Source organism: Aotus nancymaae, unplaced genomic scaffold (assembly GCF_030222135.1).
Source record: "Aotus nancymaae isolate 86718 unplaced genomic scaffold, 86718_ANA_hifiasm-v0.15.2.pri h1tg000031l, whole genome shotgun sequence".
Taxonomy (NCBI): Eukaryota; Metazoa; Chordata; class Mammalia; order Primates; family Aotidae; genus Aotus; species Aotus nancymaae.
This window is the reverse complement of record NW_026988444.1, coordinates 6099022-6125300: the sequence shown is the minus strand read 5'-3', so window position 1 is coordinate 6125300 and position 26279 is coordinate 6099022. Positions and strand designations below refer to the sequence as shown.

Below are 26279 nucleotides of genomic sequence, written 5' to 3'. Positions count from 1 at the left end.
GATGAGGTGGGGCGGGAGTGAAGCCTCCGGGGTCTGAGGCCGGCTCACCTGAGACCTTTGCCTCCGCCGGGTGAGAAGCAGCAGGTACACAGTGCACACGCGGAGAGCGTGCCCGAGACCCCGCCCTGCCCTCACCCCGGCCCCACGTCCCCTCTCACCCAAAGGTGAACCTGTCCACACTCCTGTCCACATCGGTGGCCTGGTCCCCGAGGGCCTCAGGGTGGTGGATGGACACGCGGACCCCACTGACGGTTGCGTGGTGGATCCTGTGCAGGGCCCACTGCACCGAGATGGTGCTGGCCGTCACATTGGTGACCTCGAAGCCGTCCACAGGGCGGGGTCCTGGGGGGAACGGGCTGCTCAGCAGGCGCAGGCCCCTTCCTGCTCCTGGAGGGGTGCAGGGGCTCAAGACGAGACCAGGCTTGGGAGGGTTCTGGGGGCCTCAGAGAGGCGCAGGACAGGGCATCCCATTGGCTGCTCAGGGGACTCGGGCTGGGTGGGATGCCTGGGCTCTGGCCTCTGAGGCTGACAGCTGCAGAGGCCCACCGTGGGCCGGCCTGCTTTGCCAGAGGCAGGGGTCTTAGTCTCCATTTAGATGTGACAGTGACACGGCAGGGAATGGGCTGGAGTCCCTCTGGACATGAGTGACCTGGGCCTCCCCTCTTTTCCGTCCTAGGAGGACGGACGCACAGAGCTCCCAGCAACTGCAGGGAAGCGGCCACTTGTGAGCTCAGCTCCCCACCCAGCCAGTCTCCTCCGAAGCTCGCGTGCCAGGCAGAGCTCAGAGGGCAGCCCCTGGCTCCAGGCAACCCCACTAGTGGACAGCGGTTCCTTCCACCCACCACAGCTGGCTAGAGCCCCCCTCTCTGCAGCGGACAGGGCGGGCGCCATCCTCATTCCAGATACCCTCCAAGGGCAGACCTCGCAGGGGCTTCTTCCTAAAACAGCCCAGGTGAGCCACCCCCACTGGGCCCCTGGCAGCTCATGCTGCCACCTGCTTGGTGCCACCGCACGTGCGTCCCAGGCTCCCCGCTGGCTGAGGTGTGTGCTGTGTCCTTGCTGTGTTGAGAACTCCAGCCCCCTGGTGGTCAACTCCTGCAGGACAGGCCCCTCTGGGCCCCTGGGTGGGCTTGAGCTGCCCTGAGTGCCTCCTCCTGTCCCTCAATGCCTTTGCCATTGGCATCAAGCCGGGGTCCAGGTGTGGCCAGGAGACCTTCCTCCCGTGAGAGCCGCCTGGTCTCGCGCCCACTCCCTCTCCACACACCCGCCATGCTACCGATAGTTTCACCACACTCACGTGGCTCAGGCCACACAGAGTCCCCGGGCCCCCACCCACCCATCACACCACTTCGCAGCGGCCACGCTCTCAGCACCTCTTCCTCTCTCCTCCAGCCTCAGCACCCCTCCCCCATTCTTGCTCCTGTGTCTGGAGGGCACAGGCACGTTGGGTGAGAGTCCCACGGCCCCAGGGCCCTGCAGTCACCTTGGTTCCTGCCCAGCCTGAGAACCCTCATGCTCTAGCTGATGCAGCCGGCTGCATGGAGGGCCAACCCTCTGCTTTCTCCCGGCCCTGCCTATCCGTCCATGGCCATGTTCTAGGGCTCCTTCCGCCTCCTCGGAATCCTTCCCCCCCGCTCCTCGGAATCCTTCCCACCCCCTCCTCGGAATCCTTCCCCCGCTCCTCGGAATCCTTCCCCCCCGCCTCGGAATCCTTCCCCCCCGCCTCGGAATCCTTCCCCCCGCCTCGGAATCCTTCCCCCCTCCTCGGAATCCTCCTCAGCGGCACACAGCCAGTCAAGCCCCGATGTCTTCCCTAGAGCCCCCACCACGTCCTGCTCCCCGACACGGCAGCAACCCCCTGGCTGTGCACAGCCTGGGCCTCCCCTGCTCTCTCGGCAGCTCAGGCTCCGAGGCGGCTCCTCCCTAGGACCCTCTTTCAGGGTTGCATCTGGCCACAGCTTTCAGTGCCAGGCTCTGGGTCTGTCATTTCAGCCCCACGGCTCTTCCAGACTGAGCCACGGACGCTTCCTCTTAGCACATCCCAGCACCTACCTAGCCCTGTGAGCACGCGCCCCTCTCAGACTCTCCCCAGGCCTTCCGAGCACCCCAGAGCCCCAGCCCCTCCAAACCCGCCCCCGGGGCCCGTCTTCTGCACTGGCTCCTCGCAGGCACACTCTTGGGAAGCACCGCTCCTCCGCAGCCCCACTTCCTGGCGCAGTGCCCGGGGGCTGTGCTGCTCCCACTCTTGGCTCTGTTCCACGTGCCCGATCCCACGTGGGCCTGAGGCCAGCTCCGTCTCCCCAGCGCTCTGTCTGCAGCAGCACGGTGCCTCCAACCCCGCAGCTCAGCTGTCTTGCTGCTGGGAGAGCTGGGGAGGTGGACGGCACAACGGCCACCCTGCGGGTGCCGGGCCAGCGCTGCACTTGAGGGGCCGGCCGGGCTCAGGGCACTCACGCGTGTGGGCCAGCAGCACCGCAGGCCTGCTGATGTCGTTCTTGTTGTTGGTGTTGCGCTTGACCGAGAAGACGGAGATGTTGTAGGCCCTGCCGGCCGCCAGGGCCCGCAGCTGGTGTGAGGAGCGGCTCCTGTCCACAAAGTCCGTGCGGCGGTAGGCGCCGTCGGAGGAGACGTACGTCACCGCGTAGCCGTCCAGCATCTGCCTGGCCGCCGGGCCGTCGGGCGGGCTCCAAGAGATGGAGACCCCACTCTCCTCCACTCTGTCCATCTTGAGGGCCGTCGGTGGGAAGAGCTCTTCAGGGTTCAGGTTAAAACAAGGGGGGGTACCGGTCAGCTCTCAGCAGTGCAGCCTGGCTCCCGTCGGGCCTGACACAACCAGCGCCTTCTGTCCTCGGCCAGGAACCTCCAGGAGGGCCACGCTTGCGAGTGTGACAGTGTTTCCAGCCCACCGGGGGATTCTGTCCCCTCCCTGTTCCTCGGGGAAGGGGCCTGGTCAAGCAGGCCGGATGCTCTGCCCTGGGGACCGCAGGGCCCACAGCTCCCTCACGGAGGCGGCCTCGCCACCCACCTTTGGTGCAGTCCTTGCCCGTGTAGCCCACTTTGCAGGTGCAGCTGTGGGAGCCGTTGGCGACCAGGCAGTAGCCGCGGCCCCCACAGGGGCTGGAGAAGCAGGGGTCGCTCACTGAGGGGACAGAAGGCGGCAGTGAGTGCTGGGGCGTGGCCAGGCCCCCACTGCAGCCCGCCCTTGCTCCTGGGGCACTGGGTCCCTCCTGAGTGGGGGTGGAGGGGCGGGGGGTTTCTGCCTCCCTTCTGTTCCGCCACCTCTGCTGCCCTGCGGGGCCCAAGCCAGCAGCCCCTCCGGCCTCCACAGAGGGGACTGGACACTGGTCCAGGCCAGGCCACCGCCCCCATGACAGTCCTCTTGAGGAGGGGAGGTCAGTGGTCAAGGAGGCCTCATCAGGAGGTATCCCACTGGGGGCTGATCAGGGAGAATGTTCCAGATAGAAGGACAGCGAGGGGCCCGACCCGGGTCTGCAACTAGCTTGGCCTGTCCAAGGCAGCAGGGCCTGTGTGTGGATGTCAGCCCCACCCCTGGGTGTGTCCTTGGGTGAAGAGGGGTGTCTGGGGAGGTAGTGCATGAGATGGGAATGCTTAGAAGGCATCGTTGCGGGACCAATGCAGACAGGTGGAGGGCCACTGGCCTGCATCCTGAAAGGGGCTTCCGAGGAGATGGGCAGCGCTCAGGGAGCAGGTCGGCCTGCTGCCCTACCTGTCTCGCAGTGGTAGCCGAAGAAGCCCTCTGGGCAGACGCACAGGTAGGCCCCGCCGCCACTCTCACACCGGCCTCCGTGCTGGCAGGGGCTGGAGTCGCAGGCATCCACCTCTGGAGAACACCCAGAGAGTGGGCCCAAGCCGCAAAGGGGGAGTCTGGGGGAGGGAGGAGAGGACAGCGGGAAGAAGGGAAAGGAGGCGGCCGGGGTGGAGGCCAGGGGTAGAGGCCAGGGGTGGAGGCCAGGAGAGAGGGCAGTGGGCAGGTCCCGCCCCTCAGCCTTCCCCACCTCCCCCCAAGGTGGCCACAGCCCTGGGGTCCCTCTCCCAGACGCCCAAACTCCTCTCTGATCTTCCAGAGGCCCAGGCTCTGCATGTGGGGCCCACTGGAGGGGAGCCCCCACCTGTCTCACAGCGGACTCCAGCGAAGCCTGCAGGGCACTGGCAGACAAAGGCCCCTGGGAGGTTCCTGCAGGAGCCTCCGTTTCTGCAGGGCTGAGCTCGGCACTCGTCCCTCTCTGCACAGAGAAGGGGCGTCAAGGGTGTTGCTGGCTTGGGTCTCGGGCCCCGGCCTGCCCCCGGGACTCTGTGCACTCCCTGGGGCTCCGGTCACCCCTTCCCTAAATGGGAGTCATTACTCTGGACATCTGCTTTCTCCTCCAGCAGCCCCACAGCTGCCCCTCCTCGGGAGGCATGCCACCTCCGCTGCCTGCTGGCAGGGTCCCACCTCCAGGCCACGCCTTCCCAGGTCACTCCGTGATGGGAGGCTCCTTGGGCCTTGCCCTCCCTGGAGCCTGCGTTTCCTTCTCAGGCTTAGAGCCCTAGCGAGGTAGAAGGGTGCGCAGGGCTCACCGGGCAGGCCTCCCCTCCCCCCACTGGCTGGCAGCACCCACCAGGTATCAGAGGCTGTGACCTGCCCTCCCCGACGCCCACCTTCTCTGCGCCCTGAGGCCAGCCCAGCATTTCTCAGCTGGGCTCTGTCTCCCCGGGGAGGTGCAAGAAGGGGTATTTGTAAATCTTTGTCTTGGATGTCAGAGCTGGCAGGGGCCCGAGGGAGCATGCAGCAGCCATCCTGGCCGTCCAGACAGAGACCTGTCTGGGGGATCCAGGGCCTCAGGCACACGGCCAGTGTGCTGGAACTGCCGCCCAGCGGGGCCAGGGCCCTCTTACCCAGCTCGCAGTGGGCGCCGTCATAGCCGGCGCTGCAGAGGCACAGGTACCCGGCGACACGGTCCTGGCAGGAGCCTCCATGCAGGCACGGCTGCGACCGGCACTCGTCAATTTCTGAGGAGAGAGCCCAAGAGTAAGCCAAACCGAGAGGCACACGGACTAGCTCTGAGGGTCCAGAGAGAATTCGATGACACGTCCTCAGTTACTGCAGAGGCCAGGGCCAGAGCTGGACATCCCTGGAGTCGGGGCAGGGCAGTAGGCCTGGGGCTCAGTGCCTGGCTGTGCCTGTGAAGCGACAGGGCGGGCTCAAAGATGCTGTGGGACTGAATTCCAGTGGCTTTCAGGTGGACAGGACAAAGGCCTCGGGTCTGGCAAAAAATGTCTCATGTCCCATCTTGCCATTTCAATGTGTAACAGTTACCTATGAAACCAGTACATCTATGAAAAGTCTTTTTTTTTTTTTTTTGAGAGTCTCACTCTTGTTGCCCAGGCTGGATGGAGTGCCATGGTGTGATCTTGGCTCACACAGGCTCCGCCTCCCGGGTTCCGGCGATTCTCCTGCCTCAGCTTCCCGAGTAGCGGGGGTCACAGGCATGCGCCACCACACCTGGCTACTTCTGTATTTGTAGTAGACGGGGTTTCTCCGTGTTGGCCAGGCTGGTCTCGAACTTGTTCATCCACACGCTCACCAGTATAGATTTTTCAGACTTCTGAAAATTTGCCAGCTGAATATATCTCATTTGCATTTTCCTGATTACTAATGAAACCGAATACTCCTTTTTACGTCTGTTGGGCTTTCGTATGTCTTCTTCCATGAAATGCCTCTGCATGTGCTCTTCCTATTTTCCTATTAGGTTGTTTTCTTATTGACTTATCAGAGCCCTTCATGTAGTCTTAAAACTATGTATCTCTTTAAGGTTTATGGATTTAAGTTCCTGATTTTCATGTAGTCAAGTATGTTAATAACTTCTTTCATAATCCTTTCTGGGGCTTAAGGAGTCTTTCACCGCCCCAAGGTCAAAAAGATATTTACCTATATTTTCCATAAAATTATATTACAATTTTTTTCCCCTGTGGTATTTCAGGATTTTTTTTTTTTTTTTGAGACAGGGTGTTGGTGAACTGAACCATTTATCACTGAGACACCCTCTCATTCTTAATGATGCTTTTTGTCTTATAATCTTTTTTTTTCTGATAGTAACATAGCGAATACACCAGCTTTATTTTGATTTGTATTCACCTGATATTTTTTCCTTTCACCTTCACTTTCTGTACATTCTTGTTTTAGGAATGTCTCCTAAAGAGTGCTACCTTGCTCATACCGTATCAGGCAAGCTCTTACCTGGAGAGTTCGTCCATTCATATTTGTACGTATTTTCTATCATGATTCTTTCCAATTGTAGCATTTGCCCCATTTTTCTGATTATACTCTTCTCCTTTTGGATGGTGACAAGCCTTACCATGAAATCTGATAACTCGCCCTTAACTGGGTTTATCTTATTACCTTATTATCCTTCCTTCCTTCAGAAAAGGACACTTTTTTTTTTTTTTTTGCTAAGCTTCTGAAGCTGTATTTGTATGAGAATATTTTTTTTAATGCTCTCACATTTGAATAACAATTTGATTGGATAAAGATTTTTAGGTCTCAAGTTTATTTCTTAATTTTTAATTTCTAGGAGACAGGGTCTTGCTGTCACCCAGGCTGGAGTGCAGTGGCGTGATCCTAGCTCACTATAGCCTTGAATTCCTGGGCTCAAGTGATCCTCTCACCTCAGACTCCTGAGTAGCTGGGATTACAGGAGCATGCCACCATACCTGGCTAATTTTAAAAGCTTTTTGTAGAGTTGGGGTCTTGCTGTGTTGCCCAGGCTGGTCTTGAACTCCTGGCCTCAAATGATTGTCTTCCATTCATTTTCCTCCATTTCTTCCTGTGTATCGATTTCGCTAAGCCTATCCAGTTTACTCATTTCAGCTGGGCATGGTGGTTCATGCCTGTTGGGTAATCCCAACACTTTGGGAAGCAGAAGCAGAAGGATCTCTTGAGCTCAGGAGTTCGAGACCAACCTGGGCAACACAGAGAGATCCTGTTTCTACAAAAATGAATAATGAATAAAACAATTTATTCATTTCAGATGTATTTTCAGTTCTAGATTCTCTATTTTGTTACTTTTTTTCTCTGCTCAAATTCTATCTTCTCTCCATCATTCTGCCTCTTTTCCTTTTCCTTTAACATAAAGAAAACTTTTAATGGAATTTTAAAGTCTGTCTAAATTCCAACACTTGGGTGATCTGTGAGGTCTTTTTCTGTTGACTGTTTCTTCTTTAGATTATGTGTCGAAATTTCTTGCTTCTCAGACATAGTGTGTATAAGAACACTGGAAATGGAAATAGGAAATTCCTCCAGTAGGATGAACACGCTCTAGTCTCTACCAGGTAGTGAGGTTGAGTAGCTGACCTGTGATATCACCAGGAGCTGAGCTGGGCTGGGGCTGGAGCAGCTTTAAGTAGTTTCAGCTCGATAGGTTTTGAATGCTTGAGGATTTGAACAGGCCTCTCCCTCCAGGTGGACTTGGATCGAATCCTTGTGAGACTGTGAAATCTCTCCCTGCTTTATAGACCAGCCCCTGGCTTCTCATGCACTAACGATCCTGTGGGTGAGACCTGGTGGGTGCTGGGAACTTGCTCTCCACGTCTGTGGCTTCTCCTGGTTTCAATCGATTGTGCTCGCCCCACAGCAGGACAAGTTTGGCTGGAGGATGAAAGCAGCCTCAACCTCTCTGCATCCTCAGCTTGACAGGCTAAATGATAGGATTTCATAGGCTTCATGGAGTTCCTTCAACATCACAGTGACAGCGATGGTATTCTGTGACTGTCTGCATGCTGACCAAATGGATCTCTTCAATATTTAAAAAATGTCACTATCTCACATCTGATATTGTTGTTGAGAAGTTTGATGTCAAGCTGATTCTCGTTCCTTTGTACATGACCTGTTTTTCCCTCTGGAAGTAACATTTTTACCGTTTGTCCAGGATATTCTGGTATTTGACTGTATCAAGCTGATTCTCGTTCCTCTGTACGTGACCTGTTTTTCCCTCTGGAAGTTAACATTTTTCCCATTTGTCAGGGATATTCTGGTATTTGACTGTATCAAGCTGATTCTCGTTCCTTTGTACGTGACCTGTTTTTCCCTCTGGAAGTAACATTTTTCCCGTTTGTCCGGGATGTTCCGGTATTTGACTGTAACGGGTCTCGTGTTTTTTTCCCCTTCGCTCCTGTTTGATGTTCCACGGACGCTTTTAATCTGCTGTTCATCTGGAGCTCTGGGAATTTAACTCCCTGGCCACTCATCCTTCACATTTTTACTTTCTCTTCTTCTTGGGCTCCAATCATCTCAGCACTGGTCATGCCTCCTACCCTCTATGTCACCAGTATTTTCTCTTTTTTCTTTTGAGACAGAGCCTTGCTCTGTTACCCAGGCAGGAATGCAGGTGGTGTGATCTCACCTCACTGCAACCTTTGCCTCCCAGGTGTAAGCGATTCTCCTGCCTCAGCTTCCCAAGTAGCTGGGACTACAGGCATGTGCCGCCACACCCAGCTAAGTTTTGTATTTTTAGTAGAGACAGGGTTTCACTATGTTGGTTCACCAGGCTGGTCTCGAACTCCTGACCTCAGGTGATCCTCCTGCCTCAGCCTCCCAAAGTGCTGGGATTACAGGTGTGAGCCACTGCACCTGCCCCAACATTTTCTTTTTGATTTATCTATCTTTCCCTGCTTCTTTCTGGGAAAGTTCTTCAAGCTGATCTTTCAACTCACTAACTTAGTCTTCACCTGTATCCATTTATATATTGTCTGTTATTTCAACTATTACAGTTCTTAACCTGCTTCTGCCCACTTTCTTTTTAAAATGATTTACCGATCCTGTTTTGGATGGCCAATGCCATGTTTACTCTGTAAATCTGTCACGGTTATTTTATACTGTGAATCCATTTTCTTCTTCTGTACGAGACGGGGTCTTGTTCTGCCCCCAGGCTGGAGTTCAGTGGCAGGACCACGGCTCACTGCAGCCTTGACCTCCCGGGTTCAAGTGATCTCCTGCCTCAGCCTCCCGAGTAGCTGGGACTACAGGCACGTGACACCATGATCAGTTAATTTTCAAAATGTTTGGTAGAGATGAGGCCTATGTTACGCTTGCTAGTCTCGAATTCCTATGTAAATCCATCTTCTCCGCTTCTGCTTCCAATTGTACACGTTGTCTGGACTTTTATTATTGTTTTTCAAGACAGATGTACTTCTGAGGTTTCTCGATATCCTGACTGGTTGCTCACATTCTCTGAGGATGTTGGCTTCTCATCTGGCATCATATGGGGGGAAGTAGCACTGGGAGGGGGGTTGTCTCCAAGACACAGGAACTCACCCTGAGGCCTGGAAGCCCAGAAGGAAAGGAGGGATGCTTGAGGCCAGGTGTTCCCAGCCCTAACTGAGTGAGGCCATATGGGTTGGCCTTGGCTTGGCGGGCACGTGGAAGATGGTGACGTGCTTATGTGCCCCATTCATCTCTGCGTGCTGCCACCCTCCCTCCCTAAGCTTATTTGTTTAAAACCCTTGCTTCATAAAAATGAGCTCACATCACACAGACTTTCTGATGCACCGTTTGGACTGCCCTGGCGTAATATGATGCACCCGCAGCGTGTTCATGACCCTACTTCTCCAGGGACTTCGGTCAGAGGGGGACTTGTCTCTAGGCTCCCCCAGCTCCCAAGCCAGACGGGTGGGACCTCGGCGGCAATGCTCTCTGGGGCAGCGCTCCTCAAATGGCTGCAGCGGAAGGCGGATCCTGTTGAAATCAGGCTCTGATTCCGCAATTCTTCAAGGGGCCCGGAGTAGGAGGCAGACCCTGAACCCGTATTTGTCTCTTCAGGACTCTGCCCTTGGGCTTCCTCTTGGCCTCAGCTACTGCATCTGCAGAGGGGGCATCTAGGTGTTTGACCCCCTGCTCCGAGAAGCCTTTAGTGAGTGGCCTGTGATCACGACCACTGTCACCCAGGTCCACACTCACAGAGAGGAGACGGAGGGAGGAGGGGCAGGACCAGGTCAGAGCTGGACACCCAGGCTTGGGCCTGCAGCCTCTGTTCTCCTCCACATAGGCCCAGGGAGGAGGGTGTGGGCCCCGCCTGCCCCACCCCAAGGGCCCGCAGAATCACCGAGGCACTGGGGAGGCTCACTCCAGACACCTTGTGGCTGGCAGACCCGGATGCGGCTGGGGGCGCTCAGGCTGTAGCCGCGGTCACATGCATACAGGGCCACTGCGCCCAGCCGCGTGCCGTCGAAGCGTAGCGTGGCATGCTTCACCTCCTCCGGGGGGCCGCAATCCACCTCTGCAAGGCACAGCAGCCTGTCCTGCACGGTCCTGTGCCCTCCCGGCCCCTCCCCGCCGCTCTGCCCTCTGCCTGACCTGGCTGCAGGGCCCAGGGACATCCTGCTCCCGCACTGCCCTTCGCAGGGGAAAGGCGCCTCGACTTCTGGGGCCTGGCTGCCGAGACGCTTGTTTCCTCCTTCCCATTCCTGCCCTGCCCAGCTCTGCAGGGAGGAGCAAGAAGACCCATGCCCCCACGTGACCCCCGGCCCTCTCACCTGCCTGGCACCGGCGTCCCGTGTACCCAGCTTGGCAGTGGCAGAAGTAGTCCGCGCCTCGGTCCTCGCAGGTGCCCCCATTCACACACGGGCTCCGGAAGCAGGGGGAGGGGGCTGCCAGAATGCAGGAGGGTCCTGGCCACTGTGTCATCCCTAAAGGCTCGGGACTGCATGGGCATCCAGCCTCCTGCACCCAGCTCCACCTCCTGCACCCAGCTCCACCTCCTGCACCTCCAGGGCCTGGGCCAGCCCTGCCCATGGGCCTGTTTACACATCTGCAGGGCGGCTGCATCCCTAGCCGCCCTGGCCTGGCCTCCCACGCACCTTACCTATCTCGCAGTGCCGCCCGGAGAAGCCTGGGGGACAGTCACATTTGTATTTGCCAATGTAGTGGAAGCAGGTGCCACCGTTGTGACAGGGGCCGGAGGCACACGAGTCTGGCTTCCCTGGAAGCAGAAGGCACCCAGCCAGGTCAAGGGTCACAGCCCACCACCCCTCCCAGGTTCCCCAACCTCCCAGAGCTGGGGCCTCTTCATGAGAAGCAGAACCACAGCGGGCAGAGACGGTGCGTCAGGGGCCTCAGCTCAGGGCTGGCCAGTCATTCCCGCCCTCCCCACCACCCCTGGGGGCCACACCGATCTCACAGTGCCTCCCGGTGAAGCCAGCCAGTCATTCCCGCCCCCCTGCCCCTGGGGGCCGCACCGATCTCACAGTGCCTCCCGGTGAAGCGGTAGGGGCAGTTGCAGTGGTATTCACTACCCGCCTCCTTGCACGTGCCCCCGTTCCGGCAGGGCCCTGAGCTGCACAGGTGTGGCCGGGCTGTGTGGAAGGACAGAGAGGCAGATGAACGGGGTCAGGCTGCTGCCCCGCAGAACCACTACATCCTCTTGGCATCTCCTCAGTCCTCTGGTGCTAGTGGGGGCTGGAAGGCCAGGCCTGCTTCTCGGCTGAGCCCCAAGGCCTGGCCGCAGCAGGGGCCAAGCAGGTCCACACATGTGGCGGGAGGCGAGGGTGGGGCTCGCAGGCTGGATACCCCAGCTCAGCCTCAGGCCAGCCCTCTGCACGCCTTTCCTCTTCTCTGCCCAGGCTCTGGTGATGGCTGGGCCCTTCCTGGTGGAGAACCAGCTTCACCACTGCAGCGGGAGCAGCACCCCATCCGTCCTGCCACGAGCACTCCCCATCTGACAGGAAGCGGCTGAGTCTCATCTGCTGTGACACTGGGGCCACGGCAGTCAATCTGGACTTCTGTTTTCTGTACCTGCGCTGGTATTGCCATGTTTTCTCTGGGTCCTGACAGTTCCTGGGCCCCCAAGAAGCTCAATTGCCCAGGCCCGTGCTTGAGGCAAGCACATATTAAAAGCCATCTGCTAAACCAAGCACATCTATCCTGGCACCTTGACAACCAAACCATCACAGGGCCGGTGAGGAGCTCCAAATCCTTGGACCCCTGGGTGTTCTGAGTGACAGGAGGGGCCGGGCCCCTGTGCTCACTCCTCTCCCCCAGCCCTTACCCCCAGGGGCTCCCACGCTGCATGTTCAAACTCTGGCTGACCCACCCCTGAGGACAGCCATTCCTGTCCCTTCTGTGCTCCTTTTGGGTTCAGAGGTATCCGCATTGATGGCCTGTGTGCTCGCAGAAGCTGGGACCTGGGAGGAGCGCTGTGCAGTTCCTGGGGTGGGCGCAGAACCAGTGGGGCAGGGACGCTGGGTACTGGCAGTTTGGCCTAGTTAGGAGGTGTGGGCTCTGGTGGGACACCCCTTGGGTGTGGTGGCCTCCATACCACTGGCGGATGTGAGCTGGGCTAGGGCCAGAGTTGACTCTGGGCATGGCCCGTGAGGGGCCTCAGGGTGGTCCTAGGAGTGTGCTGAGAAAGATGTAGTCAGAGCTTGCAAAGAACCAAGCAGTTGGGGTCTTCGCTTTGGAAAGCTGCTGTGTCTCTGCTGCAGGGGTGTGGGGAGCCACTGGGTCCACAGCTGAGACTTCAGGGCCTTGCCCTCAGGGACAAGGAGCAGAGCAGGGGAGAGGCCATGGGAAGGCTCCACACCAGTCCAGGCTGTGGCGGGGGGGTACCTGGGGTCCTGAAGCCCCAGAGAGGGTGTCAGGCCACGCTGGGGTCAGTCAGCCCCCTCGGCACTGGCCGCTGAGACGCCGGACACGTCTGGGGGTCCTGACCATTGCTTCAAACTGCACGGAAGTGACAGTCTTGGTGGGCATTGGCAGGGACAGCTACGCCTGCACTGTGCTTACGGAGGGATACTCCTATTTTCAAGCAACTAAATGTAGTAAAATTTGATATTCTCCATGCTGAATTAGACTGAGCAAAATCCTAAGGAAAAATTTAAAATAAAATTTAAAACAATGATTCTAAAACCTATTTGGAAAAATGCTGAGCAGGCAACGAACTCTATTTTGAGGAGAGCAAGGTAATGAGCAGTAGGCCTGGGACTGGTGCCGATCAGAACCGTCCAGGGGTGAGGGCTCGTCTCCAATACACAGAGCGGAGCAGGCAAGGTTCTAGACGGTCCACAGTTCCCGGAGAAACACTGGGAGGCGGCCCGAGGCAGGCCCGCGGGCGCTCTCCGAGGTGCTGACGCCCGGCGTGCGGCCCGCCCCGCCTACCTTTCTCGCAGTGTTTGCCGTGGAACCCGCGCGGGCACTCGCAGGTGTAGGAGTCGTCATGGGCATCGCAGGAGCCTCCGTTGAAGCAGGGGTCCGAGTCGCAGGGTGATGGCAGGGCTGGGGGCGGGGGGCAGAGGGTGGGCCTGGAGCTTATGCCGCATCCGTGTGGGCGGCAAGAGGCTGGCGGGGGCACCTTGCCTGCCAGGGTTACCCTGACATCCTGCCTGGAACCAAGGCCGCTTAAAATACACTCCGTGGGCATTTACACTCCGCCCTTGCCTCTTCCATGAGGTAGCACTGAGCTGTGACACACAAATGCCTTCCTGTCGTCACTGCCAGCATCACGTCATTATTCTCCATAATTATACGTGATGCAAGTGGTAAACCATCTACACACTAACACACGTAGCAGTCACGCATCTAACTACACATGCCTAATTATGCATTAAGTATTCGAGTAGCTTGTGCTGGGGCTCGGGGAGGACGCCACACGGTGCTTGTGAACGCGAAGAGGCGCTTTCCACCTGCGAGCTTCCTCCAGTCCCGTATCACAGGAAGGCTATTGAGAGAGGCTCGCCCCGGTGCCAGCTCTCCCAAGAGTCAGAAGGGAAGCAGGGCCTCTGGCCTCTGCCTGCCTCACCCACCGCTTTCTCCCTGGCTTCCGTCCCAGCCCCTCGCCCAGCAGGCTCGCCCCCGAGCCACTCACAGTGGCTGGCATTGTGGTCGGTGTGGCAGACGCAGAGGAACCTCCCGCCGTGCTCCATGCAGTAGCCCCCATCTGGGCACTGTGTGTTCATGTTGCAGGGCATGGCTGTGATTTCTGGAAAGGAGGAAGCCCATCCCATATCCCGCATGTCCTCTGGTGGACCTCGAGTCTGTCAGGGATGGGGCTTCCCAACACCCAGTGACCCCAACGGTTCAGGCACTCTTGTGGCCAGGCCCTCCTGGGGTGGGGGTGGAACCACTGGTTGAGAGTCTGGATCTGTGGACCCCAGCCCAAGCCACCATTCATTTCCCGGTTATGAGGATGCTCAGGGACAGGGCAGGAAGGGTGCCCTGGGTACCTACCAAATTCACAGAGGAGCCCAAAGAATCCTGGGGGACACTGGCAGAGGGTGGTGTTGGTGCCCGGGCATCTGCCTCCATTGCGACACTCACAGCCATTGGAGATTCCTGCCACAAAGAGAGGGAGGAGCCTCCCATGTGGGGGCGCAGAAAGATGGCACCCTCGCTCCAGACCTGCCCTGCTCCTGGGCAACTTCCCATACAAATGCAGTGTACACACACACACACACACACACACACACGCTTCTTCTCGGGGCATTTCCCACACAGATGCAGTGTACACACACACACACACACACACACACACACACACTTCTTCTCGGGGCATTTCCCACACAGATGCAGTGTACACACACACACACTTCTCGGGGCGTTTCCCACACAGATGCAGTGTACACACACACATACGCTCACATTTCTTCTCGGGTGTTCCCTGCATGCACCCACAGGGGGCCCTCCCTGGGTCTCATGTCCCCGCCCGAGAACAGCAGCCCTTGCAGCCCGGACGCACTCTCCCTGCAGTCCCGGCCCATGAAGCCTTCAGGGCACTCGCACACGTAGCCCGGGTCCGCATCCACACAGGTGCCCCCATTGTGGCAAGGGGCCGAGAGGCAGGCGTCAGGAACCGGGTGGTCTCCTGCAAGAAAGACGGCGGTCACCAGCAGCCACGCAGGAGTGTGGGGACGGTGGTCTCCCCGCCCAGCCCCCACGGCACCTTTGGGTTTTAACCTCCGTTCTCATTCCCAAGTGGAATTTAAGCCAGAATTTCTGGAAACAGATTTGTAGCCACTCTGCAGCCCGTGGTGCTCAGGATCTCCCAGTTCCTTCCTTGGACTGACAAGCGGGACTGAGAAACCACCCAGGGGCCGGGGACCTCCGCATACTTCTGGTCAGGCACCCCTATTGGCGAAGTAAGTGGGATTTTCCAGGTATCTTTCTGCTGTTCATCTCTAGTTTAATTTTGCTATGGTCAGAAAACACAATCCTTTTCAACGTATTGGGCCTTACTTATGGCCCACGATGTAGCCTTTGATGGCCATGAGCACTTGGGAATAATGCGAGGGCTCTGTGAATGCCACGGAGGCCAAGCTCGTCTTCTCTAGCTTCACTGATATCCTGTCTACACGCCTGTGCACCACCGGGAGGGGAGTGCCGAAGCCTCCACCAGTAATCACGGACCTCTTTCTCCTTGCAGTTCAGTAGCTCTTGCTTCATGTGAACAGGTGTTATGTTTTCTGGATGTATTGACCCTTTATCCTTATAAAAGGTCCCTCCTCATTCCCGGCGATATTCCTTAATGTCTCATTTATGTGACATTAATATAGCCACTGTACCAGTATCTTGATTAGTGCTTACCTAATCTTACCTTTTGGGTTTTAAAAGATGTTCAATTTCTTCATGTGCTTTTACAATCTGTCTTTGTAAATTAGTATACGGTAAAATTGACTTGGGTTCACTACACCCCATGAATTTTCACACATACATAATTTGCTTAAGCCCCACCACGATCTGGATACAGGACATTCCATCTCCCTAAAGGACTTCTTTGGTCTGTTTCTTCAGAGTCACAGAGCTCCTGTTATGCCTCGGTCCCTGGCAACTACTGATTTGTTAATCACTACAGTTTTGTTTGACCAAAAACGCCATTTACTGGAACCATGCAGAATATAATCTTTGAGACTGGCTTCTTTCACTCAGCGTAATACCTCCGAGATCCACCCAAATTGTCATATGTATCAATAATTGGTCCTTTTCATGACTGAGTAGTATTCCACTGTACAGAGGTTCCACAATTTGTCTATCCATTTATCTTTGGAGTTTGGTGATTATAAACAGAAATAATATAAACGCCTTTGTATAAATTTGTGTGTGAACATAAGTTTTCATCTCTTTAGAGTTAATACCAAGGAATGGGATTGCTGGGTCATATTAGAAGCATATATTAACCTTATAAAAAACCTAACAAACTGTTTTCAGAGTGGCTGAACGATTTCGCATTTCCACTAAAAATGTGTGTGAGTCCCAGTTGTTCTGCATCTACACCAGGTCAGTATTATAAGTATATTTTAAGACATTCTAATGCGTTTGTTGTGATTTCTCATAGTGGCTTTTATTTGCATTTCACTAATGGCTGATATTAATGACAAGAATATTTTTTCATCCATTTATTCCCCTCCACACACGTATCTTTTGCAGCCAAGTGTCCGTTCAAGTCTTTTGTCCATGTTTTAAATTGAGTTGTTTTCTCACAGTTGAGATTTGAGAATTCTTGATGTATTCTGCTCACGGGTCCTTTGCTGGGCATGAGTTCTGCAAACGTTTTCTCCTGGTCTGTAGCTTGTCTTTTTATTCTTTTAACCATGTCTTTCACAAAGCAAAAGTTTTAAATTTTGATGAAGTCTAATTTATCTGTGTGTGTGTGTGTGTGTGTGTGTGTGTGTGTGTGTGTTTTAATGAATCATGCTTTTGCTGTCTTATCTAAGAAGATTTTGCCTAAGACTAGGTCATAAATATTTTTTTTTGGCCTATTATTTTCTTCTAAAAATGTTACAGTTTTATGTTTTTATGGTCTATGATCCATTTTGACTTAATCTTTGTATAAGGTGTAAGGTTTAAGCTGAGGTTAATTTTTTTAAATAACAATATCTAATTGTTTCAAATCCATTTGTTGAAAAGATTATCCTTTCTCTACTGGATTGCTTTTAAATCATTTTCAAAAATTAATTGGCCATATTTGTGTGGGTCTAATTCTGGATTTTCTCTTCTGTTTCACTGATCCATGTGTCTGTCCCTTTGCCAATATCACACTGAACTGATCACTATGGCTTTATAGTAAATCTTAACCCCCAGTAGTGTGATTCCTCAAAATTTATTCTTCATCAAAATTGTTTTGGCTTTCTAAATTCTTTTTCTTTCCATATAAATTTTAGAACCAGTTTGTCTATATTTACAAAAGATTCCGCTGAGAACTCTGTTGGGATCATGTTAAATGTATAAATCAATTTAGAGAGCACTGCCACATTTACTATGTCGAGTCTTCTAATCCATGAACATGGTATGTCTATTTATTTACTTGATCTTGATTTCCTTCATCAGCTCTTTGTAGTTTTTCAGCAAACAAATTCTCTAATGCTTTATTAGATTTATTCTAAAGTCTTCCAACTTTAGAGGAGCTATTATAAATGGTATTGTCTATAAAATTTTGGATCAGATTACACAGATTCCTCCAACTTAGGGGGGCTCAGGAGTTCATAAATAACTTTATGGAGTTACTGTCCCAAGATTCACCCTCCCTAGTCTCCCGAGTACTTCCCAGTTTTCTGGGGCTACCTTTTTTAGTCCTCTAACAAGAAAGCTGGGCTTTTATTTCCCCACCTTGCCACTTATTTATAATGATGGCATTCATTGCTGGGGCCAAGTGATGGGACAAGAGAGAAAGGGAAAAACAATACCCAACCCCTTAGAAACCACAGCGCCTCCAGCTGGAGGGAAAGCTTTCCCTCCCTCGCAGTTTAAAGACACCTGAGGGTTCCCCAACTTCTGCACTGTCAACCCTGTTTCTTAAGCCTGACCAGAGGACTTCCCCGGAGCACTCTTTTTGTCCATATGGATGCTCACTTCTGGTTTTGAGGTGTCTTTGAGTCCAGGCTGGGGGGATACCAGAGCAAAAAACAAAAAATGGTAAACTCACCACTGGCTTGGTGGTGCTTCGAAGCTCAGTCTTCTTCCCCAATCCACCTGCTACTATTTACTTTTCAGAGTCCTCTGATAGCTACTCCATGCATTCTGTCCAGGAGTTTAGCTGTATTCAGTGGGGGAGAGACAGGGATAGAGTGTGCTTACTCTATCTTTCTCAGAACCAGAAACCCATTCTATTACTTTAAAATTATCTGTCTTTATACTTAGAGTGGGTTCTTGTGATAATATGTAGTTGGGTACTGCTTTTCAATTTAGTTTGACAATCTTTGCCTTTTAATTCATGTTGAATCATTTTACATTTTAATGTAACTGCCAACATGACCAGACTGAACCTGTCACTTGCTGTTGGTTTTAATTTGTCCCACTTCTTTCTTTTCCTCTTTTCTTGCCTTCTAGATTATTTGTAGGATTCAATTTCTACCTCCACAGTTGGTTTGCTGGTTATAATTCTTTATTATTATTTTTCAGTTGTTGTTCTAGGGTTTACTTACACAACTACCTTCAAACAATATTACACCACTTTAAATAATATAGGGACCTTACAATACTACACTTCCATTTCTTCCTATCTTTTATGTTGGGGTTGGTAAACTATTAACTCACAGACCAAATCTTGCCTTCCATCAATTTTTAAAAGGACAGTCTTATTGGAACACTGGAACACAGCCATATCTATTCATTTATGTATTGTCTACAGCTGGCTGCTTTCACACTACAATGGTAGAGTTGAATTGTGATAGAGACCACATGGCTCAAAAAGCCAGAAGTATTTACTATCTGGCCCTTTACAGAAAAAGTCTGAGCACCTTGGTTTATGTTATTGGTGTCATCTATTTTATTTCTACATACGTTATAAGCTTCATTATTTTACTTTAAAAATTATCTTTAAAGAGATTAAAAAGTCTTCAACCCACATAGCTATCATTTTCAACACTCTTCATCCCTTTGTGTACATCCAGATTTTCCTTTGGTACCAGCTTTTCTTCTTCTGTCTAAATAATGTCCTCTAACATTTTTTTTGTAAGGCAGGTATGCTGGTGATGAATGCTCTTCATTTTTGTTTGAAGAAGTCATTATTTCAGCTTAATTTCTGAAATACAGTTTTGCTGGTAACACAGTACACCAGGTTGGTGGTTTTTCCCTTCGGTACTTTAGAGGGTTACTCCAGCGTCTCCTGGTTTGCATTGCTTTTTGATGAGAAGTCTGCTGTCATTCTTGTTTCTCTGTCTGTAATGTGGCTTTCTCCTCTGACTGTTTTTAAGATTTTTTATCATTAGTTTTCAGCAATTTGATTATGGTATGGCTTCATGTGGTTTTCTTCATGCTTTTCTTGGAAATGTGGGTTTTAGTTTTCTCCAAATTTGGAAAATGTTTGGGTATCATTTCTTCACATACTTGTTCCTTTCCACACCCATCTCCATCCTCCTTCCCAGATGCGTGGCTCCTCGGCTGCTTCACGCCGTCCTGCAGGCTGCCAAGATCTCTTCTCTTTCAGTCTTTTTCTCTCTGTGACACACACTGAATTGCTTCCGTTTCACTGTTCACGTTCACTGATCTTTCCTTCTCCAGTATCTAACCTGCTGTAAATACTATTCAGTGTACTTTAAAAACTCAGATGTACTTTTCATCTCTACAAGTTTTAAAATATACCTCTACTTCTCATTAGTTTTCTCCCCTCAACAATCTTGAGTACGTGGAGCATATTCATAATAGATAAACGTTCGTATCTGCTAATTTGATCACTGCTGTCATTTCTGATGCCTGTTTCTACTGATCTATTTTTCTCCTGGCTGTGAGTTTCATTTTACTTCTAATAATTTTTGACCGGGTATTTGGATTCTGTTATATTACTGACATACTCCTGTTAAGGAGTACAGGATTTTATTCCGACACATAGCTAAATGACTTAGGATCCATTTGGTCCTTCTAAAGCTTTCTTTAAGATTTGTTATGTGCAGGTCTACATTCTTTTTTAGTTCAGCACTTATTTATCCCCACGACTAAAGTGACACCCACTGAGAACTCTACACAATCGATTCCCAGCCCTGTTTCAGTTCCAGGAACTGTCCAATTAACTGTCTATGGTGATTCCTTTGCCAGCCTGTGGATTTCACCCTGAGTCAGAAAATACTGAGCCAAGCTTCAAGGAGCTCTCCTCTTGATCTCATGCTCCCTCCTGCCTCAGGAGCACCATTTTCTCTGGTATTCTGCCCCACAAACTGTAGCCATTGAACTAGGATCTAAGTCTCCTCAATTCAGAGGGACTGCTGGATTCTCAATTCCTCCTCCCAGCATAGCGGCCTGGAAACTGCCCCCAGGCAGAATCTGGGGCAACTGTAGGGCTCACCTCACTTGAGTCCCTCTTCTCCAGGATGACAGGCTTGTGCTGTCTGTTGTCCAGTGGCTGAAAAAGGGGTTTCCCAGATTTTGCCTGTTTCTAGATGTTGATGGTGAGAGGGAAATTCCCAGAGCAGTAATTCTTGTTGGCCAGAAGGAGAAGACTAGAAAGTCTTTCTCATGGTCCCCAGTTTTTGGCCAACTTCCTGTGAGACCTGATCAGATTATCAGCATTTGTGCCTTGTAATACAGTCAGCTTATATTAGCAAAGGAGTCAGTCTACTGTTTCTTTCTTTCCTTTTTTTTTTTTTTTTTTTTGAGACAGCATCTTACTCATTTTGTCACCTGGGCTGGAGGGCAGTGGTGCGATCTCAGCTCACTGCAACCTCTGCCTCCCAGGTTCAAGCAATTCTCTAGCCTCAACCTCCCGAGTAGCTGAGATTATAGGTGTGCACCACCACGCCCAGCTAACTTTTGTATTTTTAGTACAGATGGGGTTTCACCATGTTGGGCAGGCTGGTCTCGAACTCCTGACCTTAAGTGATTGCCTGCCTCAGCCTCAGTGCTGGGATGACAGGCGTGAGCCACTGTGCCTGGCCGGTCTACTGTTTCTTGTTATTCACTTCCACTTCTGTACAAAACACAGTCTATTTGCAAAAATCTTTTGAAACCACTTATCTGTTTCCTGACATGAATTTAGTGACATACACTGATATTTAGATAACAATCTGGGCAAAGTGAGCTGTGACACGAACAGTGACTTTAAAGCAGCCTAACAGGTGAGGCTGCCTCCTCCCCGCCTGCCCTGCAGAGCATCACCCTCCCCTCAGGACACACCCTGGCTTCCCATGCACTTGGCAAAGACTGATAGAGGGCCCATGACCCTCTGTGTCTTACGGGTAAAATATAATTTCCTCCTTAATTTTTAAACTAAAAATAACCTGAATAGTTTGACTTTAGCATCTCCCTGGAGAGAAGCAGCACCTGCTGCATCCACAGAGGCTGGCATGGCGGGTGAGCCCCGGGAGGCTGCGTCCACAGAGCCTGGCACGGTGGGTGAGCCCCGGGAGGCTGCGTCCACAGAGCCTGGCATGGCGGGTGAGCCTCAGGAGGCTGCATCCACAGAGCCTGGCATTGTGGGTGAGCCTCGGGAGGCTGCGTCCACAGAGCCTGGCATTGTGGGTGAGCCTCGGGAGGCTGCGTCCACAGAGGCTGGCACGGTGGGTGAGCCGCGGGAGGCTGCATCCACAGAGGCTGGCATCGTGGGTGAGCCTCGGGAGGCTCTGTCCACAGAGCCTGGCATGGCGGGTGAGCCTCGGGAGGCTGCATCCACAGAGCCTGGCATCGTGGGTGAGCCTCGGGAGGCTGCGCCCACAGAGCCTGGCATGGCGGATGAGCCTCGGGAGGCTGCGTCCACAGAGCCTGGCACGGTGGGTGAGCCTCGGGAGGCTGGTGTGACTATCAGACATGAAAGCCCTGCTTTATACTGTGGGCTGTAATCTCCAGTTGGCCTCTAACAACAGAAAACAGAATAAAAAACCGTAGATTTCAGCACACGTAGTAAAGGCCAGTTTTCTTTCTGATTCCCATGACTTTCTCTTGTGTGCTGAGGATTCTAGAGTAGGAAAGAAAGACGTGAAGAAGCCAAGAATCACCCAGGCTGGAAGAGGAGCCTTGGGAACTGTCATCCCTCCCAGCATTTCACAGATGGAAACCAAGGCCCAGAGACGGGGAGAGGCTGCTCAGCCTCACACAGCGCACTGGCGACAGAGCGTCCAACTTTTGCTTCCTATTTTCCCTGCAGTTGGTGGATGAGCAGGAAGCGCTGGGGAGTGGGAAGAGGGCAGAGGCAGCCCCCACCCCAGAGGCAGGTGTGGGTGAGTCAGACGGCGAGGCAGGAAGGGAGAGTGGCTACGGTGTGTTCGCCACACAAGGCCGCCACCGCCCATGGTGGGCAGCAGGCACCTGGCCAGTTACCTGTCTCGCAGTGAGGTCCTGTGAAGGGCTCTGCACACAAGCAGGTGTAATTCCCCACGAGGTCAACACAGGAGCCTCCATTCAGGCAGGGCTCAGAGCTGCAGTCATCCACATCTGAGGGGCAGCAGAGGTGGGGGCTTGGCTTGAGCCAGGCCACGACCACCGTGTGCCCAGCACCTGGTCTCCAGCAGGAGCCCCCTCCAACCTGAGGGCAGCCACTCACCTGTCTCGCAGGCGGCTCCGGTGTATCCAGCCTGGCACACGCACACCGCAGAGCCCCTCTCCACCTGGCACTGGCCACCATTGTGACACTCTTTGGTGTCACATGGGGACTGGGCTAGAGTGAAGAGGTGTAGATGGGACACTGGACTGCCAGCTATGGTCACCTGATGGGACAGAAACCCCTGGGACGTACACTGAGCCCCACTCCTGACTGGCCTGCAGGGCGGGGGGCCTGGCAGTCAGGTTCCTGAGGGGCGGCAGGCAAGGAAGAGGCCTGGCCAGGCAGCCTGGACTGGCCACCTGAAGCGCCGTCTGAGCTGGGTCTAATTCAGCAAACTTGGGATGGAGGGAGGGGTGTGTGTGCTGGGCGGGGACAGTGGGGGTGCAGGAACCCACTCCCACTCTTGGGGAATGGTCTCTCCCCAGGAGGCTCTCATGCCAAGCAGACTGTGACTGAGCCTGGAAGGGTGGGCAGCGTCCAGGGCGTAGGAGTGGCGCCTGGGGTGAGCAGGAACAGCCAGGGCAAAGGGACTCCGGCTCCCAGTTACTGAGTGGGAGTGAGCCTGCGGAGCCCACCCCCTGCACTGCCTCCTCACCGGATGCTGGCCCTCCCTGAGCCCAGCCCAGGTCTCTCCTTTGCCCCCCGGGGGAAGCAGAGCCAGAAGCGGGGGAGCCACATTTCCTGTCTGACAGCTCATACCCAGACAAACTCAACATAGAAACCAGAGTGACAGCCAAGGCGTGTGTCCCTCCCTGGAGTCATGGGGGAATGGTGGGACCCTCTCCTTGGCACAGGAAAGAGACAGGAGGGCCTGGCCACCTGGGAGGTGCGAAAGCACTTTGGTGGCTGACGGGACGTGCTGATCCCTGTCTCCCTGACCCCAACTCCACTAGGCAGAGCAGCACGCACATCCTTGCCTCCAGCTGTGGGCGTCCCTGAACTCTGGGGACCAAGGTGGCTTCCAAGACTAGGGAGCCTCTGTGGGGGGCAGGGAGGCTTGTACCCAAAGCTTGGGCCACAACTGCACTGAGAAGGCCAAGCCTCGGGGCTCAGCTGATGTGCTGCAGAGCCAAGAACTCAACCAGGCTCCTGGCTCCCAGCCCCAAGCCCTCTTAGGGGACCTCACCAAGCTGTACATCTCAGAAGGGCAAGGGGCTCCTGGAGCCTGGGGCATAGACAAGGAGCAGCCCGTTCCTGGGAAGCTCTGCCCAGTCACCCTTGGGGACCCTCATCATAGGCCTGGGTGCTTCTGCAGCGAGGCCTCCCTGGCCAGCATCCCACAGGGAGGACACGGAGCGGGAGGAAGGAGACCTTGTTGGCCTCCCTGGCCTTTGCCAAGGGCCAGAAGCCTGCAGGGCGGAGACTGCCACAGCACCACCACCACAGAAGCCCGACACACCCGTCTCGCGTCGAGAACACGTGGGCAAGAAGGGCAGGAGTTTCTGGACGAAGAGAAACTCCTTTGCGTGGAGTTTGCTCCGACACTGGCTGTGGGGAGTGGCAGGGGCCGGGGAGCAAGGGACACTGGGGGTCACCGTTGTCACCTGTGTGTGATCTTTACAACACACTGTCCAGCCCATCCCGCCAGGTGGGAGTGCTGCTTCGCTCCTGCGGACCCTGAAGTCACACTTCCATTGCACTCCTGCAGAATTTCACGCTAATGTACTTTTAGGTGCAAAAGTCTCTTACTGCCATGCAACTCCAGTTCATACAAACGTGTAAACACTGGAGTGAAATACTTAAAAAAGCCCACGACCACAAATATCTGATAAGAATTGCTTATAGATATAGTCACTGTTTGATCACACGGATCTAAACAATCTCCTACGTGTTTTTATAAACGACGGTTGCACATCGGCCGGTGCAGTCAGGGACGTGCACGCGTGGCCGAGCCGGTTGGGGAACAGCAGGTCACGGCGCTTTGATCTTAGGGGCTCCCTTTGCAAAGCTCCCTGAGCAGACCCCCATGGTAAGATGGAGAGCAGGAAAGGGGGTCCACCTTTCTTTACCAGGTGGGTGAAGGGCATAGGTGAGGGGCCCGAAGAGATGCTGGTGGAAGGGCAGGTAAGCAGAGGCCGACTCCGCCAACCGCTTCAGAAGGGCTGGGCTCTCAGCTCTGGAAGCAGCAGTGAAGGTGGAGACGGACTCCATGCCCTGCCCAGACAGTGAGACCCCCTTGCCCTTAAGGCAGGGGCAGGAGAGAAACAGCACCCGGGAGCAGCTGGAGGGAGCCGCAGGACGTCTGTGCTCACGGCCACGTGGCTGTGCCCTTCCCGCCTGCAGGGGCCCATCTGACCCCAGAAGCACCGCATGTCCCCCTCAAGCTGGTTCTGGGCTGAGGGGGTCTGACAGCCCCACCACACCCGCAGATGGGCTCTCACCCAGGCCCTGCTGTCCATCTGGCCTTGACCCTGGCCTGTTCTGAGGCCTCATCCCTGGTCCGAATGCCACCGCCTCAGAAGCTTGTATGACTGTGGTCACGGCCCCAGCCCCCCACCCAGATATGGGCCTTTCCCCAGGCAGCCGGCTCTCCTGCTCCCCACACCTGGCCTCCCCGGGCTCCTCCCTTCTCGGCGCGTGGCCTCCCCGGGCTCCCCAGCTCCCCGCGCGTGGCCTCCCCGGGCTCCCCTGCTCCCCGCGTGTGGCCTCCCCGGGCTCCCCTGCTCCCCGCGCGTGGCCTCCCCGGGCTCCCCTGCTCCCCGCGCGTGGCCTCCCCGGGCTCCCCGCGCGTGGCCTCCCCGGGCTCCCCTGCTCCCCGCGCGTGGCCTCCCCGGGCTCCCCAGCTCCCCGCACGTGGCCTCCCCGGGCTCCCCTGCTCCCCGCACCTGGCCTCCCCGGGCTCCTCCCCTCTCCGCGTGTGGCCTCCCCGGGCTCCCCTGCTCCCCGCGTGTGGCCTCCCCGGGCTCCTCCCCTCTCCACGCGTGGCCTCCCCGGGCTCCTCCCCTCTCCACGCGTGGCCTCCCCGGGCTCCTCCCCTCCCCGCGCGTGGCCTCCCCGGGCTCCCCCGCTCCCCGCGCGTGGCCTCCCCGGGCTCCCCTGCTCCCCGCGCATGGCCTCCCCGGCTCCCCTGCTCCCCGCGTGTGGCCTCCCCGGGCTCCCCGCGCGTGGCCTCCCCGGGCTCCCCTGCTTCCCGCGCGTGGCCTCCCCGGGCTGTCCACCTTGCAGCATGCACAGCCACCGGCCTCCCTAGACCTCAGCCTCATTCGGCTGTGTCTCCCGCCATCCTGCACCCAGCAGGGCCGCGGAGGTCGGGGGGCTCCTCTTACCTGTCTCACAGGTAGGTCCCCCAAAGCCGGCCGGGCACTGGCAGCTGAAGCTGTTGACGCCGTGAGCGCAGGTCCCGCCGTTCTGACAGGGCTGGGAGGCACATTCGTTCACGCCTGAAACGGGGCAGGCTGGGCCTCAGCGGCGGAGCGGGATCGGGGCATTTCCTCCAGGGCCCTGGGTTGGGCCAGGGGGTGGAGAAGCAAACCCCAGCTTGGCTCAGAGGGGCAGCAACTGCACCCGCCCACGGCGCTCACCCCAGGGGCCCATGGCATTTGGTTCCCAGTGGTCCCCTAAGCACGTCACCCACACCCCGGGGACAGAGACCCCTGACCTGGGCCCCTGGGAGCTCAGGGCCGCTTGTGGGGCCTGCAGTGTTCCCTGAGCCCAGCACAGCCAGTGCGGGGTGCCGCCCCGGGCCCGCCACTCACCCAGGTGGCACCTCCGCCCAGTGAAGCCCGAGAGGCAGGAGCAGGTGTAGGAGGGGTTGCCCGTGACGCAATCGTCGATGCACTTGCCGCCGTTGAGGCAGGGGCGCAGGGCCAGGCACACGGAGGCTGCAGACAG

General features: G+C 55.0%; 1 protein-coding gene across 4 annotated transcripts in view; it reads right to left on the bottom strand.

The window, feature by feature from the left end:
* SNED1 (sushi, nidogen and EGF like domains 1) overlaps window positions 1-26279 on the bottom strand; it is a 94075-nt gene that overhangs the window by 25847 nt on the left and 41949 nt on the right. For all 4 annotated transcript variants that reach the window (XR_010344999.1, XM_021665059.2, XM_064383430.1 and 1 more), the window contains 18 exons: window positions 26144-26269; window positions 25715-25828; window positions 22449-22562; window positions 22226-22339; window positions 14724-14849; window positions 14216-14320; window positions 13854-13967; window positions 13148-13264; window positions 11230-11346; window positions 10857-10973; window positions 10528-10641; window positions 10098-10271; window positions 4897-5010; window positions 4131-4244; window positions 3728-3841; window positions 3026-3139; window positions 2455-2751; window positions 159-342 (listed from right to left, as the gene is read on the bottom strand). Coding sequence is in view for 3 of the 4 variants with exons in the window: in XM_021665059.2 (XP_021520734.2) it covers window positions 159-342; window positions 2455-2751; window positions 3026-3139; window positions 3728-3841; window positions 4131-4244; window positions 4897-5010; window positions 10098-10271; window positions 10528-10641; window positions 10857-10973; window positions 11230-11346; window positions 13148-13264; window positions 13854-13967; window positions 14216-14320; window positions 14724-14849; window positions 22226-22339; window positions 22449-22562; window positions 25715-25828; window positions 26144-26269 (2389 nt within the window). In the remaining variant the exon portion in view is untranslated. The remainder of the gene's footprint in view (window positions 1-158; window positions 343-2454; window positions 2752-3025; window positions 3140-3727; window positions 3842-4130; window positions 4245-4896; window positions 5011-10097; window positions 10272-10527; window positions 10642-10856; window positions 10974-11229; window positions 11347-13147; window positions 13265-13853; window positions 13968-14215; window positions 14321-14723; window positions 14850-22225; window positions 22340-22448; window positions 22563-25714; window positions 25829-26143; window positions 26270-26279) is intronic.